At 39.9% G+C, this 21639-nt stretch overlaps 1 protein-coding gene across 1 annotated transcript; it reads left to right on the top strand.

Moving 5' to 3' along the window:
- Nucleotides 1-11500: 11500 nt before the first annotated feature.
- Nucleotides 11501-21066, top strand: NPY1R (neuropeptide Y receptor Y1). Its single transcript, XM_005892191.3, has 4 exons — nt 11501-11889; nt 13142-13340; nt 18040-18889; nt 18997-21066. Exons 3-4 carry the CDS (start codon nt 18191-18193, stop codon nt 19447-19449), a joined length of 1152 nt encoding a protein of 383 aa, XP_005892253.1. The 5' UTR covers nt 11501-11889; nt 13142-13340; nt 18040-18190; the 3' UTR covers nt 19450-21066.
- The last annotated feature ends 573 nt before the right edge of the window (nt 21067-21639 follow it).

Raw genomic sequence — 21639 nt, 5'->3', positions numbered from 1 at the left:
TCTCTGTACCGCAGCTCTTCAGGGCCATTGCCTCCCTTGGCAGAACCCACCTCTCTCTTGAGGTGTTCTTCTGTTCTTTCTTTCCTTATTGTCAATAAACTTTCTTGCAACAGGTAAGAACTTAGGTTTTTTGCGTCCTTACAGAGAACCGAAGCCCATAGAGGAGGTCTCCACTAACACGTTTGAACTTTGAACTCTGTTAATGCCATTAACAAGCACACATTACAAATACATGGGTAGAAGAATAGCTTATATGGATCTGCAGAAAAATTTGATGGTCATAAACATTATTTGTTTCCCCTTCATATTGGGTAAGGGGGGAGAAAAAGAAGAAAGAAATATTGTTAATATAATTTCCTGTTATTTTTGTACCTTTCTCTACCCTGCAACTGTTAATAACTCTATCAGTTCAGTTCAGTCACTCAGTCATGTCCGACTCTTTGCGACCCCATGAATTGCAGCACCCCAGGCCTCCCTGTCCACCACCAACTCCCGGAGTTCACTCAGACTCACGTCCATCGAGTCAGTGATGCCATCCAGCCATCTCATCCTCTGTCGTCCCCTTCTCCTCCTGCTCCCAATCCCTCCCAGCATCACAGTCTTTTCCAATGAATCAACTCTTCGCATGAGGTGCCCAAAGTACTGGAGTTTCAGCTTTAGCATCGTTCCTTCCAAAGAAATCCCAGGGCTGATCTCCTTCAGAATGGACTGGTTGCATCTCCTTGCAGTCCAACTGACTCTCAAGAGTCTTCTCCAACACCACAGTTCAAAAGCATCAATTCTTCGGCGCACAGCTTTCTTCACAGTCCAACTCTCACATCCATACATGACCACAGGAAAAACCATAGCCTTGACTAGACAGACCTTTGTTGGCAAAGTAATTTCTCTGCTTTTGAATATGCTATCTAGGTTGGTCATAACTTTTCTTCCAAGGAGTAAGCATCTTTTATTTTCATGGCTGCAGTCACCATCTGCAGTGATTCTGGAGCCCCCAAAAATAAAGTCTGACACTGTTTCCACTGTTTCCCCATCTATTTCCCATGAAGTGATGGGACCAGATGCCATGATTTTCGTTTTCTGAATGTTGAGCTTTAAGCCAACTTTTTCACTCTCCACTTTCACTTTCATCAAGAGGCTTTTGAGTTCCTCTTCACTTTCTGCCATAAGGGTGGTGTCATCTGCCTATCTGAGGTTATTGATATTTCTCCCGGTAATCTTCATTCCAGCTTGTGTTTTTTCCAGTCCAGCATTTCTCATGATGTACTCTGCATATAAGTTAAATAAGCAGGGTGACAATATACAGCCTTGACACACTCCTTTTCCTATTTGGAACCAGTCTGTTGTTCCATGTCCAGTTCTAATTGTTGCTTCCTGACCTGCATACAGATTTCTCAAGAGGCAGGTCAGGTGGTCTGATATTCCCATCTCTTTCAGAATTTTCCACAGTTTATTGTGATCCACACAGTCAAAGTCTTTGGCATAGTCAATAAAGCAGAAATAGATATTTTTCTGGAACTCTTTTGCTTTTTTCATGATCCAGCGGATGTTGGCAATTTGATCTCTGGTTCCTCTGCCTTTTCTAAAACCAGCTTGAACATCTGGAAGTTCACGGTTGACATATTGCTGAAGCCTGCCTTGGAGAATTTTGAGCATCACTTTACTAGCATGTGAGATGAGTACAATTGTGCAGTAGTTTGAGCATTCTTTGGAATTGCTTTTCTTTGGGATTGGAATGAAAACTGACATTTTCCAGTCCTGTGGCTACTGCTGAGTTTTCCCAATTTGCTGGCATATTGAGTGAAGCACTTTCACAGCATGATCTTCCAGGATTTGAAATAGCTCAACTGGAATTCCATCACCTCCACTAGCTTTGTTTGTAGTGATGCTTTCTAAGGCCCACCTGACTTCACATTCTAGGATGTCTGGCTCTAGATGAGTGATCACACCATAGTGATTATCTGGGTCGTGAAGATCTTTTTTGTACAGTTCTTATGTGTATTCTTGCCACCTCTTCTTAATATCTTCTGCTTCTGTTAGGTCTATACCATTTCCGTCCTTTATCGAGCCCATTTTTGCATGAAATATTCCCTTGGTATCTCTAATTTTCTTGAAGAGATCTCTAGTCTTTCCCATTCTGTTGTTTTCCTCTATTTCTTTGCATTGATCACTGAGGAAGGCTTACTCTATAGTAATATTTAATTCATTCTTAAAAGTTGTGGTGTTTCTTAAAGCAAATTATTCTATATCTAATTACATTATTTAAGACTTTTATTACAAAAAATATAAAAAATGAGAACATGGAATCCTTTAGAGACACAATGTTTATCAAAAAAATTCACAAAAAGTCATATATTGTTCCCTTTTGTAGGTTAAAACTCCTCATAAAAATGTTGATAATTATCACCTCAATATTATTTTAAGATAAATTTCCATTTCTTAGTGAATTTTTACAGCTAAAATATTAAATCTAGTTTTAAGTCTAAATATAGCTTGCTATATTTAAGTGGAAATGAAAAGGAAATAGTTTATTTATTTTTGGTATGTCAGTTTATTTTTAAGTCTTTAAAAAGGATGTTTAGAGAATGGTTCAAAGCATAAGCTCAGAATCAAAAGTGAATATGGTTGAATGCTCTTCAAAAATCCATCTGTTACCATCTTCTTACTTTTATGCTAATGGATACTCCAGCTTTTTAAAGTATATTATTCAGCAAGTAGAAAAAGTTATGAGACACTTTCGTTACTAGACATTATATTCATTTTCAAAGGCAGCGAGGTCCATTACTCAAGCCTACACTGAATGGTAAAAGCAGAATTCAACATTTAGGAAAATCAAAAAGTTTAAGAAGAATCAAGAAGAGTCTAGTAATCATATGTAAAAAAGGTATACATGTGTGATTCATATGTATAAAAATGATAATAATCATCATAGGTACAAATGTTAAAGATATTTTTTAATGTTTGAGATGAACAAGTGGACTTGATTTGTGATGTTCATAATTTATATAGGCCTATTCTACTTCTCATTCTTCAATCCCTCAACAGAACTGTTTTCAGTATCTTATGAAACACCAGATATTATTCTAGACTCTAAGCTTTAAGAAGTGAAAAAAAAAAAAAAAAGGAGTTACTGCCTTCCAGAGATTACAGTATAGCTGTAGATCTGTGTAATATATAACTGTCTGCAATATATTGTGTTTGAAATAAACTCAGAGTGCAGTAGGAATAAAAATAGGAATATAAATACAAATTCAGACCATGGGGGCAATCTGTAGAGATGAGAGATAGATCTAGGAGAGGGCTTTGTAGTTGAGAAGATACTTGAACTGAAGTTGAAAGAATTGGTGCAAGTTAAACCAGCAGATGGAGGGGGTGGGCAAGTAAGGAGTAGGGGAGAAGACACAGAGGTGATAAACAGCAACATTTGGAGACCTGAAGACAGCTCAGTTTAACCAAAGTTTGGGAAGTGGGCAGAGGATCACACTGAAAACGTTTGTTCAAAAGAACACTGTTCGCACTTTTCTTGAAGGCTCTGGAGAGCAACTAGATGATTTCAGCTGAGCAGTTTTATCACTGAACTACTGTGACAGCAGCTGGTGGCAGAAGGACCATTCAGTAGAGAACTAACTAGAGCTTGATGGATATAAAAGAACACGTTTGAGAGATATCATGCTGTGAAATCAACGCCGATGTGTGACCAGTTGTCAACTGACCCATCACCCTTGAGACCAGTTGAATCTAAGTGTGTGTAAGAAAGGGAAATGCCGGGAATGATCCTCAGGTTCTGGCTTGAGGGGCTGAGATGATGGCCCGGGTTTGGATCATGTCCACTAGCTGTGCAGCACGTTTGCCAAGGAGATCTGGGAGAGGTCTGCACTTCACATGGAGTACAAGAGAGTCGCTGATGGCAGAGGGTATGACTATGCTTCAACGTGAAAAAATATATAGATTAAGAGCTCTGTTAAATGTGGGAATTTCAGAGCTGATCAAGGAAGAGACAGTAGCAGGAAAAGCATGGTGCACACGTTTTATTTGGCTGGTCTTGAACAGGCTTGCATGACAGGGAAGTTTCTCTCAGTAAGACACCTCCCAGAGATAGCAGTATGGGCTACCACTTAGAAGGAGGATGGGACAAGGAAACCCCTGGGGAGAAGAAGAAAATAGAGAGTGGTTTAGAGACATTTAGAAAATGCCACTCACCAGCAAGATGGGGAGATTTGGGTCAGAGAGGTCTGAAGGGCAGCATCAGATGATAGTGTTTCAACGCTGCAGGATTTGTCATTCATGGTTAGCAGATGTTGAGTGCAGTTTCTCAGAGTATATAACGTAGGTAGGCTCTAAATAACTAAAAATATATTTATTTGGACTGTATTAAAACAACTAGATGTGTGAGAATTTGAGATTGGTGCAGTCTGGCATTGGTGTCTTGGTCTGCTATGAAGAAGTAAACAGTATGGGCACCATTTTAGGCTAATACTCAGGGGCCATCACTGGCTCATTGATATAACAGGATCCTAGGGAGAGAGACACCTAAGAAGGAGATGGAGATGCAAATCCTGGGGAAGAAGGCTGACAAACAGCAAGTAAGAAAAGAGAACCACCTGAAGTGTAGTTAGAAAAGTCAAAGGAGAATAAAAAAGTCAAAGGAGAGGATGGTCAAATGAGACAAATGCATCATAAAGTCTGAATTCTGTCCCCAGGTGTAGCCATTGGTGACACAGGCAAAAGTAGGTTCCAGTGGGCCACTTGAGGCACAGTGAGAAGACTGGAGTGAAAGGCTTCATTCCTGGCCAAGACAGACACGGCAGCTAGAGAATTTCTGACAAGGGTGGATAAGGGCGAGGAGTTGTTTTTGTTTTAAGTGTTGAATTAAGAAAAGTGAGTTGTTGAACAAACTGGTGTTTTTGGTTATGTTTCTGTTGTGTAACAAGCTTCTCAGAACTTGATAAGGAAACAACAACTCATGGGATCTATGCTCATGGATTAAGTCAGTCAGCATCTCAGGAGAGGACAATGGCAATAGCTTGTCTGTGACATAGTATTTGGGGCATCAACTGGGAAAATTCAGTGGGTTGGTATGACTTAATGCTTGGAGTCTGGATCAGCTAGGCTGGAGGACCCACTGCCAAAATGAGGGCTGTGAAAGAAAATAAATACCCTATGGTAAACAGCATTATTTCCTTCCTTTTATGGCTGAATAATATTGCCACCACATCTTTTTTAATCCACTCTTCTGTCAATGGACATTTAGTTTGCTCTCATGTTCTGGCCATTGTAAATAGTGCTGCAATGAGCATTGGGGTGCATGTATCTTTTTAAATTAATATTTTCTCCAGATACATGCCCAGGAGTGACATTTCAGGATTATCTGGTAACTCTATTTTTACAACATGGATGGACCTAGAGATGATTATACTAAGTGAAGAAAGGCAGACAGAGAAAGACAAATCTGATATATGAATCTTAAAATTTATGCAGATGAACTTATTTACAAATCAGAAATAGACTCACAGAAATAGAAAGTAAATTCATGGTTACCAAAGGGGAAAGAGGAGGTAGGGACAAATTAGGAGTTTGAGATTAACATATACACACTACTTGATATAAAATAGATAACCAACAAGGATCTACCATATAGAACAAGGAACTATACTAAATGTTTTGTAATAACCTATAAGGAAAAGAATCTCTCTCTATGACTCTTTGCGACCCCATGGACTATAGCCCGCCAGGCTCCTCTGTCCATGGGATTTCCCAGGCAAGAATACTGGAGTGGGTTGCCATTTCCTTCTCTGGGAGATCTTCCCAACCCAGGGATTGAACCCGTGTCTCCTACCTCTCCTGCATTGGCAGGCAAGTTCTTTACCACTAGTGCCACCTGGGAAGCCCTCATAAGGAAAATAATCTCTTTCTTTCTTTCTTTATGTATATACATATAAATATAATTGAGGGCTTCCCTGATAGCTCAGTTGGTAAAGAATCCACCTGCAACACAGAAAACCCTGGTTTGATTCCTGGGTCAGGAAGATGCACTGGAGAAGGGATAGGCTATCCACTCTAGTATTCTTGGGCTTCCCTTGGGGCTCAGCTGGTAAAGAATCTGCCTGCAATGCGGGAGACCTGGGCTTGATCCCTGGGCTGGGAAGATCCCCTGGAGAAGGGAAGGCTACCCACTCCAGTATTCTGGCCTGGAGAATTCCATGGACTGTATAGTCCATGGGAGCACAAAGAGTAGGACACGATTCAGCGACTTTTGTTTTCTTTTCTCCAACATATAACTGAATTACCTTGCTGTACACCATAAACTAACACAACATTGTAAATCAATTCTACTTCAATTTAAAAAATACCTTAGTGGCTTTTACTCCTTTCAGAAAGAAGGGGGAGTCCACTGAGGCTGAGGGTATGAGGTAGGAGGCTGGAAGAGAAGGGTGGCAAATTGAAATAGCTTCTAAGAGGAGAGGAATTGGGAGTCCCCAAGCCTGAGAATTTCTGAGCAACATTTAAGGCTCAACTGAGATTTTGAACTTCTTGTTGCAATACTCTGCACAGTTGATTTATTTCCAGCAATATATAATGCTAGTGGAGAGTGGCAGCTATGCAGTTTCCTTGGGTAAGAAGGGTTGGGTTATACCACAGACCTTACTTGGATATAAACCTCATTCTAAATTCATTGATATGTGTACCTGAGGAAATAAAAGCTCTAGGTAGACCTTAAACAAAGGGGTGAATGAGGAACAGTTACCCTAGCAAAGTGATACCTGGGAACATTTCATACCACCTCTGTGTTCATTTGTCATAGTATTTAAATGCATATAAATGAATGTTTCTCCTATTTTGGGGAAAAACTGCCCAGTCTCAAGATAGGAATTAGCTTTACTTCATGGGGTGAAGTCTGATCTTCTGATGTGCTGTATTGAGAAGGGGTCTAATGCCAAGCCTGGGATTTCAGGGGTGGGGCGGGATGAACAGAGACCTTTGTCATGGATGATAGAAGGTCAGTGGTGTTCATCCTAGCCCTTCTCTCTAGCTATACCTACTCCTGTTTGAAAGGAGATACGAAGGGAGTGGTAGTGATTACAATAAAAATGATAGTAGTACAATGACAAAGCTCTTTTCATTATACCATGTAATACATACATAGCATTACACTTTTGCAAAATAACATTACATGTTTGTTGAATGTTTAAAGAGTGTTTAACAGGACGAAATCTGCAGAAAAATGTTCAAATATTTACCAAGTAATTTTAAGATCATTGTCATACAGAATCTATTCTGACAGAATTTTATAACGAATGCTCTAAATTTGTAGCCTATTTCCTTGAGTACATTCCCATTTCAAATCAAGAGCAAATCTATGACCAATATTTGGTTTCTTCTATACTATGAAGATAATTGAATTGTCTATATACTTGCATACTAACATTTTAATTAAATCAACTATCACTTCTTTCTGTTAATTCTCTCAAAAAGATAGCTGAATAAAGTGATTGCACTGATCATTTGTACTAATCAATTTAGGCAAAGTTCTTTACCTACTATATTTTATTGATTCAAAAATGAGGACTTTAAAAATATTTTAATATTCTGAAATTTAATTACAATTGATTGTATGTCATTTTTTTACTAGAAGCATTTTTTTTTTCTTGGTGATCCATAAAATAACATTGCAACTTACATTCTATGACATCATAGATTCAAAGAAAAGCAGTAGGTAAGTCACAGAAAGAAGGAAAAATTGGCATCTAATAATTCATAGAATAATGAACTGATTCATCAACATACTTTACAGTAAGTTCTATCCAAGTGGAATTTTCTTCTAGTCAATATTACCTACATTCTAATTTTCACAGGTAGTATTAATTCCTATCAAGATTTTTCTGTTGACACAACATTGTTAGTCAACTACAGTTCAAGAAAATTAAATAAAAAATATTTTTCTGAATGATGTTGTGATAATTCTCATGTATCAAGACCTGCCAATATTTCAGGAACTTTAACCCTTATAGCAGAAATTCATCAGGCAGCCAATAAAGTAATTACAGTGGGTAAATTCCAGAGTGAATATAGTGACAGACTTTTATCTAGCCAAGAAGTAAATCATGGAATTTTTAGCACCAGACCATAAGCTCTTCCAATTTTTAAATGATAAAACTAAGATCTACAGAGGTTTAAGGTGTAGATCCTATGCTTCTGTTTAAATGGTAGAACAAGACTGTTGCCTGAGAGAACATGAGAATAAGTCACTAATTTAATTCTCCCAGTCATGATTTATAGATCTGGCTGTTGTGAAATTTCACAAGATGCAGAACATTTTCTCTCTCTAGCAAAGGTGAGGTTTTACCTAGCTTGACTATGCCAAAGCCTTTGACTCTGTGGATCACAATAAACTGTGGAAAATTCTGAAAGAGATGGGAATACCAGACCACCTGACCTGTCTCTTGAGAAACCTGTATGCAGGTCAGGAAGCAACAGTTAGAACTGGACATGGACCAACAGACTGGTTCCAAATAGGAAAAGGAGTACATCAAGGCTGTATATTGTCACCCTGCTTATTTAACTTATATGCAGAGTACATCATGAGAAACACTGGGCTGGAAGAAGCACAAGCTGGAATCAAGATTGCCGGGAGAATTATCAATAACCTCAGATATGCATCAATAACCTCAGATATGCAGATGACACCGCCCTTATGGCAGAAAGTGAAGAGGAACTAAAAACCCTCTTGATGAAAGTGAAAGAGGAGAGTGAAAAAGTTGGCTTAAAGCTCAACATTCAGAAAACTAAGATCATGGCATCCAGTCCCATCACTTCATGGGAAATAGATGGGGAAACAGTGGAAACAGTGTCAGACTTGATTTTCTTGGGCTCCAAAATCACTGCAGATGGTGACTGCAGCCATGAAAATAAAAGACGCTTACTCCCTGGAAGAAAAGTTATGACCAACCTAGATAGCATATTGAAAAGCAGAGATATTACTTTGCCAACAAAGGTCCATCTAGTCAAGGCTATGGTTTTTCCAGTGGTCACGTATGGATGTGAGAGTTGGACTGTGAAGAAAGCTGAGCCCCGAAGAATTGATGCTTTTGAACTGTGGTGTTGGAGAAGACTCTTGAGAGTCCCTTGGACTGCAAGGAGATCCAACCAGTCCATTCTGAAGGAGATCAGCCCTGGGATTTCTTTGGAGGGAATGATGCTGAAATTGAAACTCCAATATTTTGGCCACCTCATGCGAAGAGTTGACTCATTGGAAAAGACTCTGATACTGGCAGGGATTGGGGGCAGGAGGAGAAGGGGACGACAGAGGATGAGATGGTTGAATGGCATCACTGACTCCATGCACGTGAGTCTGAGTGAACTCCGGGAGTTGGTGATGGACAGGGAAGCCTGGTGTGCTGCGATTCATGAGGTCGCAAAGAGTCAGACAGGACTGAGCGACTGAACTGAACTGAATCTCAAGTAGGAAAGTATGCAACTGACTGTTCACTTAATAGTAGAAAGAAAAGAAGATCTTTAACACTCATACTTTTAAATCTTTTTGAGGAATTCAGATTATTGTTTAACACATTTTCTGAGCAACTCATACTACTTTGCTTATTTCAGATCTTCTATAAGATTACATTATAAGAAGATCTTATTATACTGTGCTTATAAGTTTTTATTTCACATGTTGCAAAGAGTCTTTAGTAAATGATATTCCTAGGAAACTGTATAAATCTGTTTTCACTCAGAGTTTCAAAACTCCCTTTGTATCATAAAATTTGAAGTGGAAAAAAGTCTTTGAGACCAACAATTTTTCAAAGATTAGTGTTTGACATTAATGTCTCAAGAATGCAGCTTTATAAATTGGCCTTGGTGGGGACACTTTATAAAAAATTAAGAAGATGACTAAATACAATGGACATCGTAATTTGGGCATTCTTGCAGACATGCTTTTATTCCTGGAAAACACAGAAAAGAAAGTGTCTAATGACTCCAAATTATATTCTTAAATCTAAAATATTTCTTGATATAGCAAATTGTTTACATAAAAATGTATTCTTTTTAGAGAATTAAATTATTTCATTTGTAATTCTTGCAGCAGAGTAAAAACAGCCAATTTGATGATGAGGAGCTGGGGTAAATTTGTTTCTATGAACAGAATGTGACTTAAGGGATGGAGTAAACAGAGAGTGAATAGAAACCTAAATGAGTTATTTCTCTTTAAACAATTGAAACTCCTAAAGTGTCTTATATTTTCATCCTTAGTTTAGAAAAAAGAAATTATATATGCCATTTTACTATTCTTTAATCATTAGTGGGTTTTTAAAAAATATGATCATATGTATTGTTACAGTATATTTATTACCTGATGGTGGTATTTTGATCCTTGGTCATAATTCCTTTCCAACTTTATAAAAATACAGTGCTCAGTCATATATGACTGTGCCCCATGGACTGTAGCTCACCAGGCTCCTCTGTCCATGGAATTTTCCAGAAAAGATACTGGAGCAGGTTGCCATTTCCTACTTCAGGGGATCTCAGCCCAGGGATCTAACCCGTGTCTCTTTTCTCTCCTGCATTGGCAGGCGAATTCTTTACCACTAGGGCCACTTGAGAAGTCGCCTTCTAAAAATATATCCAATGACAAACATTTTAGAAACCTTTTTTGAGGGGGAGGGACTACAGAGATTATGTACAACATTATATAAATAATGAGATATAATTTCTATTGAACTTTAAATAGTATTTAATCAACCTAACAATTAGAAAAATAAAACTTTCCAACAAAGTTTAAGTAATTCCATTTGTCTTGGAATTTTGCTCTGTTTTTAGTTTGAAAGCAGATTTCAATCGTAGTTGTTATAGTAATAAAGCTTGTATCTATCTCCTAGGCAGTGTTCTGTATCTTTATTAGAAGACTTTTTATTATTTAACAGCTTGATTTGGAAGAAGTTGTAGTCATCTACATCAATAAACAGTGTGTGTGTGAGAGAGAGAGACAACTTTGGCTTTTCCAAGTACACTAGAACTATGTAGAAGATCTGAGATCATTGTATCACAATTAGCCAGGATGGCCTTGCTCCATCAATGCACTCTATGTACATTCTATTCTTTTATTCTTTCATAGCGTTCCGCACGGTAGTAGATTAAGTACCTAGGAAACAGCACTGACTCTTTCTGACCCGCAGGCGAATGTTCCATTCCTCATGCTCCCCGAAAGGAGTAAGTAGCTCGATGCTGGGAACACATCTGACTCACCGCGTTTTCCTAGCGGAAAAAAAAGAAAAAGAAAAGAAAACCTTCAAAAAAAAGCCAGTCCATCTTATCTGAGATTTGCTACTTGTGCTTTTTTAAGGTCTTCTCTTTGTTCGCTGTTAAAAAACAAAAACAAAAACTTCTGGTCTGGCGTAAGAAACATCCGAACATCACAAGAGAGGCGAGAGACAGAAGCGGCGCAGTCGGGATGGGCTTAGGGCCCGCTTCCCCGGAGCTGGGTTTCTCTCGGCTTCCCGCACAGCCTCGGCCGCGAGGTGGCACCGACCGCCAGCGACCGCGCGCGGGCGGGACCTCAGTCCGGCGCAGCGCCTCCCTGCCCGCCCCTCCGAGTGCCGAGCGCGCACCCCGGCCGGGGCGCGTGGACGGACAGTGCGCGCGGCTCTCCACGCTGCCTCTCGAATTCCCCCGGAGCCTCCGGCGAGACCGCGGAGAGGGTGCGGGGGGCTGCGGCGCACCCGGGCTGTCACGTGTCCGGGACTAGGTGGAGCTCAGCTTCAGGGGCGGCTCTTTCCTTCCCCACCGATCTTTAGGATTTGTGCCGGACAAACACCCGCGATCTTTCCACTCCACTCCCTTCCGCGACCGTCCTTTTCGCTTTAATAAACGGGCCAAAAGACGGATCCAGCAGACAGGGTAAGTTCCAAGTGTACACTTTTGAAGGGACTGACTTTTGAGAAATCTCTCACTGATGAGGTGAAGGATGAGAGAGGAAGGAAAGGCTTTTGAGTCCCGAAATGAGGAGCTGCGGGCGCCCGGGCAGCCTTCGGTTCGGTCCCGCGCAGGCGGTAGCGAGATGCTCCATACCACCCGCCACACGGGACCGCTGAGGTGTGGGGTGGACGCCGGTGACCCAGGTTCTGTACGGGGTTCGAGTGCCCCTCCTCTGGCCATGGTGAGACTGCGTCCCTCTTCCTTCGCTGTCTTTGGCATCTTTCGCGAGCCTCCGCGGGGCGGCTGCGGTGGGCTTTTGCGAAGGAACACGCCGCTGGGACAGCGGGAGGAGGAGGGCTTGCGAGTCCGCCTCGGCCCCGCGTTCCGCTCGTGTCGGCGGGGAGCCGCCCCGGTCCAGGTGGGCGCCCAGCGCGCTGCCTGGGTGGAGCCCTACCCCCCGGAGCCGGCCTCTCCTGTCTCACGCCGCTCACTAAGAGACACCCTGTTCCCTACTTCCGAGTTTCCAGCATCCAACTCTCGAGGTCCTTTTACACTGGTGGTGGTGGTGGAGCGCCACTGGGTAGGAAATTGTGGATGAACTGGAGATTGGGGTGGCCAAAGTGGTCCATTTGGTGGTCTGGAGTGGTCCAGGTGGACTGGAGACCGGAGAATATTTTAAGGACTGATACCGGGTTGGATCTCTGGGAGGGTAAGATCGCCTGGGAAGGGAATGGCTGCTCACTCCAGTATTCCTGCCTGGAGAATTCAATGGACTGGGGAGCCTGGCGGGCTACAGTCCATGGGGTCGCGAAGAGTCGGATGGGACTGAGCAACTAGCACTTCCACTTTTCCCGTTGGGCCAGAGAGAACTGAGTTTGGGCTCTGCTTGTCTGTTTCCGGCCGTTGTGGATGTTTTCTGCTTTGGCCAGTCTCATCGTTATTGGTAGAGACATCTCCAGACAAATGGATGGCAAGTGTGTGTGTGTGTGTGTGTGTGTGTGTGTGTGTGTGGCGGAGAGGGAGGGGGTGGAAGTGTTAGGAATGAGGACAGTTTGGGGCAGTTCACGTAGTCACACAATATGAAAAAGGTGGGCGCGTAAGCGTGCCGACAGGAATTTTGATTTAACACATCCCATTTGTTCTTTGATAACTCAGGAAAATCTAGGGGAGGGGAAAGTGAGGGGATGTTTTGACATTCCTTTATTTTTTCTTTTTTTCTTTTCTTTTTTTAAAGGGCTTTCAGATTTGCCTTCCCACCAAGATCCCAGGGAAAGCATAACTTGCCAGGTGGCACACGGGCAGGGGAAGCACAGAGCTTGCCTGGCTCTGCCTGAACGCGAAACCCCAGCAACAGTGTTGCTTCCCCGGTGAGAGCAGAAAGCTGTCTGCCGGATTGCGTTGCATACCGATGACCAAAGACCTACTGCTTTTCGGTGAGCGACTACTGCTTTATTAGTCTTTCCTTATTGTTACAAGGCAGGTGTCTGTTGAGCAAGCCCTCCCGGAAGGGGAAAAAAAAAAAAACAGAATTATGTAACTCACGTCCATGAACTAGCAATAACTTTGGTTATTAACAAAGTTAATTTGGTAAGTAACAAGGCTGATACTTCTTTTCCAAAAAACTAGGGAGTTGAGCAGGCAGTTTTGAATAAATGATAAAATGTACCTGAAACAGGTTGTGACCAGAGAGCTGTTTTCTCAGGTTGTAACAGCTCTCGGAACAGCAAACCATGAAGGCCAGTACTCTAACTGTAATGGAGAAATATTTCCATTTGGAAGGGGGCTAATTTGCCAACTGGTGATATATGTAGTGTGTGTGTCTGTTTTGTCCCAAGGAGCACGACAGCTCTATTGAGATTTAACAACCATTTGTTTTTATTTTGCCACGTGTCTTTAGGTCCCTATTTCATTTTAGAGGTGTATATTGGAATAATAAATATTAAATCATTTTCTTTTTCAAAGATGATGTATGTAAATTCTCAATATTGTTATTTTTTGACAATTATCATCCTTGAGATTATGTTTAGGTAGGCTGAAAATATACCTTTTATCTCATGCAGAACTGTTTTACCCAAGTGGAATGACATGCACTTAGCAAAGGAGTCTTTTGAATACTCTAAAAAAAATAGTTTTCATTTTCTATGTAGCTAAAGTAACTTCTACGTAATAAGAAAACTGCTATTCCTCAACAGGTATGTGTAGCAAATATAATTTTAAAGGGATATAAATTTCAAATATAAATTCAAAGATAATTTCAAAGACTGGAGTTTCAGTAGATTTAACCTAAATTCATCTGCAAGAAAGCTTTGTTGCCCATAAACTGTAATAATTTAATAAGTGTTTGCATTAAGTCCCATATGTAGTGACTTTTGTCAAAGTCAAAATAAATTTTGACTTAGATATAGATGTAAAATAGATATAAACTGTATTTTTCTTTGTTTTCACTGCAAACATCTTGGTGCCTCCATTACCTATTGCCTGGATTAATGCACTAGCCTCTAAATGAACCCACCTACTTCTCTCTCCTATCTTAAGTCCTTGAAAACAACAGCTAGAGTAAGAATTTTAAAACACTATCATAGGACTTCACGTCTTTACCAGAGACTCTCCGGCGAGTCCTCCTCTTGTCTGAGACAAGTCAAAGACTGTCCCTGGAGTCATACTCTGCAGTCTGTTTCTCCTCTGCTTACCCTCCAACTACTGCTCCATAGTCCCTCCCTTATTTGTTTCACTTCTCATCTACTTGCACCACACACACTCCAGTCTTAAGGATTTTGGCTGTGTTTTCCACATGGGCTGCCTCCCTGAGGCGTCTACATGGCTCCCTCCCCGACTGCGGGGTCTTGGCTCATAGCCCTCTTCTCAAGCAATCAGACACCTTCCAAGCCACCCAGCAGCAATGCTCTTCCGACAATCCCAAGTCCCCTGCCTTGCTTTATTCTTCTCCACTGCACTTACTACCATCTTGTGTACTGTCTCTTTTACGTATTTATTTTTTCATGTCTTTCTCTGTCCATAAGACTAGAAACCCAGTAGGAAGGTCACTGTTGTTTCCACAAAAACCATGTCTGACACAAAATAGTGTCCAATAAATATTTCTTGGATGAGTGAATTCTCTTTCAGAAACAATTCCTTTTTAAATTTTTCATGAAGTGGAACATCCCCCACACCTGACCTAGTAAAATGATTCTTTTAACTAGCATCCATTTTACATGTAAAAGGACTATGATAGTGTAGACAAGGAAGTCACCTTGGAGTCCATATCAGCAAACAAAGAATGCTGGGCCATCAAGCCACCAGCCACTGCAGCTGCCCTGAACTGTGTACCCTGAGGAAATTGACACAGGAAAGAACAGGATACTGGCCCTGACAGTATTTCAGTAAGCCCAGACTCTTATATCTTCCCATACATAGAAATGCATTAGATTCATTAACTTCAGGTGTCTTGTTTTCTTTAATTAACAGTAATATTTTGATGTTCCAACTACCTGATTTTTGTTGCAAAAACTCCTATATATGCTGGCTCCTCCCTTACCTCTCTGGAGAAGTCCCTCAGAATGATTTGAGAGGGTGTCTACGGGGCTTGAGTCCTCAGTGTGTCCACCAAATAAAACATAATTCTCAGCTTTTAGGTCATGCATTTTTTCCAGTCAACAATAGAATTCAGCTATTGATGTTAGTATTAACTCACATAAAAGCTTTCCACATCAGCCATTTTTATTCTAAAGCTGATATTTGCAAGGTATTATGAAATACACATAATATCTACCTTCAAGAGATAATATTATAATTGAGAGGAGCCAATTAAGATTCAAGGGACTATATAGTGCTTTGAAAGCTGGGTAGAATTTGGATGGATGATGAGGAGCAGCAGAGGCAAAGATGCAGAAGCTATAATGGGCTGGTGCCCTTGGTGACTGTGAAGGGACTGGCCCTGCTGGGACAGGGCATGTCCTGTGGGGTTGTTAGACCAGGAGTGAGGGACAGGGTGGTGGTGTTCAGGTGTCAGGCCAGCCCAGGAAGCGTAGTGATCGCTGTGTCGCATGCTCCACTGGGTCCCATGTGCTGACAGGAGGCTGTGTGGAGTTAGAGGATTCAGTTTCCTGTCATGCTAGTTCTACCAGTAAAGAAAAAGTCAGATAATTGAGCCGTAATGTTAAATGCCTTTCTAGCAACTTGACTCTGAAGTATGATGAGAAATTTTCTTGAATTCCTAAGAGAGTAGCATTGAAGTGTATACACTTCTACTAGCTGTGTAAAACAGCTAGTAGAAGGTTGCTGTATAGCACGGGGAGCTCAGCCTGCTGCTCTGTTACGATCTAGAGGTGTGGATGGGGGCGTGGGAGGGAGGCTCAAGAGGGAGACAATATATGTATAATCACGTTGTTGTACAGCAAAAACCAGCACAAAATTGGAAAGCAATTATCCTCCAGTTAAAAATTATTTTTCCTGAATTCTTAAATTCAAAATGTCCAAATAATTTTTAGAATAGCACTTGCTTCCTCTCAGTTCATTTTCAGACACTGAGAGACACAGATATCCTCTCTCTTTGGTATTCTTGAGAGAAAAGTGTGATTCCAAGGAAGTCTAGGAGTCTTTCCAGGCTGCTGACAGAGGAGAGAGTTTCTATAACATTCATACTTGATATCATTCCACTGCCTTTCCTAGCTCTGCTAATTTCATTCTCATTACATGGTAGCAACCTTTACTTTTATTCTTCAGTTTTATAAGTTGTAGTTTTATAACAGACAACACCTCATATTCTAGAAAGCAAAAGCACTCAAGGAAAGATTCAATAGTGGCACGACTTAAAAAGCAAAAGCATATTTTATTCATGAAATTTCTTATCTCCTTTTCAATGGAAGTAAATCTGCATGATTTTCTTTATTGTTCTCACAGAAGAAAGAAAAGCACTGCAATTCCCTTTCTTAACACAGGCACAATGGCTTGTTAATTAACATAAGAAACCCCATCTCGTATATTTACTTAATAATCTAAGGAAAATCAGAGATTTTTTTTTTTAAAGGAGATTTTAAGGTCTACAAGACTGTTGTCTATGATTTGTTTTGTTGGTAAGAAAAGAGTATTCCTATTACAAAATGCTGTGAAAGATCAAAAGTACAACTAAAATTTACATCTCAGCCTTCTATTTGTATACAGTCTAGTGGGAGGGAAGATATTTACATGAACAAAACCTTAGAAATCCATAGAAAGCTTCTGACATGTTAATTAAGTTGTTGAATCTTTAAGTCAGAAATAACTTCAGAGTTACCCCAGTTGAATCCCCTACACACCATGAGAACTTTCCCAGACTTTCTAGTAGCAATTACAAATTATGTGTGGGGAACAGTTTGCAGGCAGTTTGTTCCATCTGATTAAACTCTTGTTCCTCGTAAAGATGTGAAATAGTTTTAATATAATCCACTTCCCTTGGTCCTACTTCTAACTTGAGTGGACACAGTATTCTGAACCAGAAGCTATGGACCAAATGCTGCCCATTCAGATAGGAGAAGATGTGTGTATGATTCCTAGGAAGTCCTTTCTGGATTAAACATCTCCTGGTCTTTCAGCAGTCCTTCATAGGATAAAGTTTCTTGGTGGTTCACTGAATTGATCATTTTCTTGAGGTACTTGTGCCAAATAGTCCTCTCTGAAGAGCAAGCAGTTCAGTGTATGATGGGGCTATTGCTATCAATACAATTTGATAAATTCTTTTTTAGAATAAGAGAAAGAATTAGGTACAACTTTTTTTTGTTTTCCTTTCTTAGTTTCATATCTGTTTCAAATATTCTAACCTGTGCATTGTTTTTTTATATGTTAATATTCCTACAATGTTTAGGAATGTGCTGATGGTCCTTTATGTAAGACTTATAGGCAGGAGATTTATACACACTTTACTAATGCACAGACCACTACATTTTCCTGAAACTCAATACATAAGTACATTCAATTAAAAGTATTAGTAATGTTTTCAAATTGTTTGCACCGTTTCTACTATTTAAAAAAAGATGTATATATAGAATACATTTTGTTTATTTCAGTGTCTTCTCTTTAAATTGTAGTATGAGTGAGAACTTGTTGCGACTGCCCTCAATAAAATTAATAAAACAATTGGTCATTTTCTCTTTACAGATTGTTCAGTTCAAGGGAATGAAGAATTCAGAATAATTTTGATAAACGGATTTTAATATAGAGAATAAAAATAAGTTGAGTCTTTGACCTGCTTTGAAGAAACATACTGTCCATTTGTCTAAAGTCATCTATAACAGCCAAACCAGTCAAAATGAATTCAACATCATTTTCTCAGGTGGAAAATCATTCAATCTATTATAACTTTTCAGAGAAGAATTCCCGGTTTTTGGCTTTTGAAAATGATGATTGTCATCTGCCCTTGGCCATGATATTCACGTTAGCACTTGCTTATGGAGCTGTGATCATTCTTGGGGTCTCTGGAAACCTGGCTTTGATCATCATCATCTTGAAACAAAAAGAGATGAGAAATGTCACCAACATCCTGATTGTGAACCTTTCCTTCTCAGACTTGCTTGTGGCCATCATGTGTCTTCCCTTCACGTTTGTCTACACACTGATGGACCACTGGGTTTTTGGTGAGGCAATGTGCAAGTTGAACCCCTTTGTGCAGTGCGTTTCCATCACTGTGTCCATCTTCTCTCTGGTCCTTATTGCCGTGGAACGGCATCAGCTGATTATCAATCCTCGGGGTTGGAGACCAAATAATAGACATGCATACGTAGGTATTGCTGTCATCTGGGTCCTTGCTGTGGCTTCTTCTCTGCCCTTCCTGATCTATCAAGTATTGACAGATGAGCCATTTCAAAATGTGACCCTTGATGCCTTCAAGGACAAATACGTCTGCTTTGATAAATTTCCATCAGACTCTCACCGGCTGTCTTACACCACTCTCCTCTTGGTGCTACAGTACTTTGGCCCGCTCTGTTTTATATTTATTTGCTACTTCAAGGTAGGAAAACCTTTTCCCCCTACCATTTTCATTTTTACTTTCTTTCCACAGGAGTACTCATTCAGTGAGTGGTTCTATTTGAATTCTTTATTTTTTCCCTCCTGTAGATATATGTACGCTTAAAAAGAAGAAACAGCATGATGGACAAGATGAGAGACAATAAGTACAGGTCCAGTGAAGCCAAAAGAATCAACGTCATGCTGCTGTCCATCGTGGTGGCGTTTGCCGTCTGCTGGCTGCCTCTCACCATCTTCAACACTGTGTTTGACTGGGACCATCAGATCATTGCTACCTGCAACCATAATCTGTTGTTCCTTCTCTGCCACCTCACAGCCATGATCTCCACTTGTGTCAACCCTATATTTTATGGCTTCCTGAACAAAAATTTCCAGAGAGACCTGCAGTTCTTCTTTAGCTTTTGTGATTTCCGGTCTCGGGATGACGACTATGAGACCATCGCCATGTCCACCATGCACACGGATGTTTCTAAGACATCTCTGAAGCAAGCAAGCCCAGTCGCACTTAAAAAGATCCACACTGACGATAATGAAAAAATCTGAACCTGCCATAGCATTTGGTCCCAAATGATTGACGTCTGCTTAAAAACAAGCACAACCTGAATGGACTTTCATTACCTGTTCTCTTACAGAATGGGATTGAAATCATTTAAGGAAGACCAAGATTTTCTTGTGTTGCTTTTTACTGCTTTTGTAGTAGCCGTCATAATTATATCTGGAACAAATTGTGTGGGCTTTAGAATATTTTGGCAATAGCTATAGCTTTGACCAGACATCTTTGAAGTGGTTTTTTTGTAAACTTATGCATAGAGTAGAGAGGCTTTTATATTGTATTTATTAGAAAGAAATTTCTTTAATATATTTGTATAAACTGACTTTAGAAGCACTGTATCCGATGTTCTCTCTCCATTGAGCCACCCTGGCTCAGTGAGATTGTTGGTAGATCGGACAGTCCTGCTTAGATGAGATTGTCAATAGATTGGGCAGTCCTGTGCAGTATACACATCCCTTCAGCCTGTTACACGTGACAGCTTGCAAAAGCAGCATTCAAGATGTGAATGCCTAGTCTGAGATCGTTCAGAAGTGACTTGCATTGTTTTTGAAATTTTAAGACAGGATTTATTTTGTTCCTAATTGATTATCACTTCAGATGAAAAAATGCATTTAAAAATACTGAGTGGTGAATATCATGGGGAATTGGATCATCCACAAGAATTAAGTGGAAAACCAGTTCCCTAACCTCAAAACTATTTTGGTTCCTGACAACCAAAGGCTTTCAGAGTATAACAATTAAATTAGTATTGCTGCATAGAGTTGGAATATATTTATTTGAATGAATGATCAAGAGGCTTCCATTCTTCATGGACTGTTCAGTGTTTGTCAAGCTTTCTGGCATAAATAAATATATGTAGCTTTAAAGCATTTATTTCCAGCTTATAATATATATGACCACAAAGTGTATTTTCTATACATCAGTGCCTACATAGTTACTCATTTTTAATGTTCAATGGCCATATTTCAAAGGGCACCAAGGTGTACAGTGTTGAAAGATTGCCCACCCTGCCTAGGAGGGGTAAATACTAGAAAACTGAGGTCACTTCCTGTAGCTCATGTTAACTTGTGTGAACTGTGTGCCCTGTGGAGTCTTACCAATCATGCACTGTGTACCAAGGCATTTTGTCACGTATATATTGATACTTCATTTCATGTACCCTGTAATCATTATTGTGCCTCAGAATCATTGAAAGGAGAGATATTTTAAAAAATAAGTATATCTTTGATGTATTATACAAAATGTTAAATGTGTCTGATTTTACTAAAATTGTTTCTCTGTTTTCTGAACAGTCTCTCTTGTGTCTCTCTTTAGCTTCACTGTTTTTTTTTTTTTTGGTCCTTGTCTTCCCGCCTGTGAAGCATCCTCTACCCGCTTGCCAATAAAGCATTTTATACCTTGTGGTATAGCCCTTGGTGGTCCAGCCTCTCTCCCTGGCTTGCTGAAGCTTAATGAAGACAGCAACTGTTTTATATGACTCTGTGTCCCAGTGTATTTAGCAAAGTGCAAGCAAGTACATGAAGGTTTTAAAAAAATTTCTTAAAAATGAATAAATAATGGTCCAAATCTTTCTTTCTCATTTATTATTAAATTGACTTTACATGCTCAAATTTTCTTGGACTCCTTCTCCTAAGTTCATTTTTACCACAGAGGTGTTTTCTCTTTTATTATATCATTTTCGTTTCTAAAATAACCAAAATGACACTTTAGAAACTTGCATGATTTGTCTTGTAAGACAAATATCAGTCTTTGCATTGAATGTTAATATAAATTCAAATTATAGCCAAAGAATGAATTTTAGTTAGCTGAAAAAAAATTCTAAAACCATCATTTAATGCATAATGAAAAATATCATCTTTCCTTACCAAAACCTGGAATTTGAAACTAACTGGTGTTTTCTGCTTTGGGGGACAAATGGAAGATTTGTCTTTGTCTACTTAGGTGCTATGGAAACAAATAGCTGCTTGAGAACAGCCTGAATATGCAGGTGCTTTTTTGTCAGCACATTTGCTGAGACGCCATTTCTCGAATCTTCATTCAGCTGTATAGGCTACTCATTCTTTAGCTTTTCATAATGAACCAAATACCAAATTCTTCTCTTTCATCCAAAGATGTCCATGAGCTAGTAGTAAAGTCTAGAATCAACCACAGATCCATTGTGATTCAAGAAGAAATAAACA

The sequence above is a fragment of the Bos mutus genome, chromosome 6 (genome assembly GCF_027580195.1).
Source record: "Bos mutus isolate GX-2022 chromosome 6, NWIPB_WYAK_1.1, whole genome shotgun sequence".
Lineage (NCBI taxonomy): Eukaryota > Metazoa > Chordata > Mammalia > Artiodactyla > Bovidae > Bos > Bos mutus.
This window is presented reverse-complemented; position numbering and strand designations above follow the sequence as displayed.

Excerpts from the sequence above, each read along its gene's own strand:
- NPY1R (XM_005892191.3), top strand. The coding sequence starts at position 18,191 with ATGAATTCAACATCATTTTCTCAGGTGGAAAATCATTCAATCTATTAT. Across the intron at positions 18,890-18,996 it reads TATTTATTTGCTACTTCAAG|ATATATGTACGCTTAAAAAG; the intron begins GTAGGAAAACCT and ends TCCCTCCTGTAG.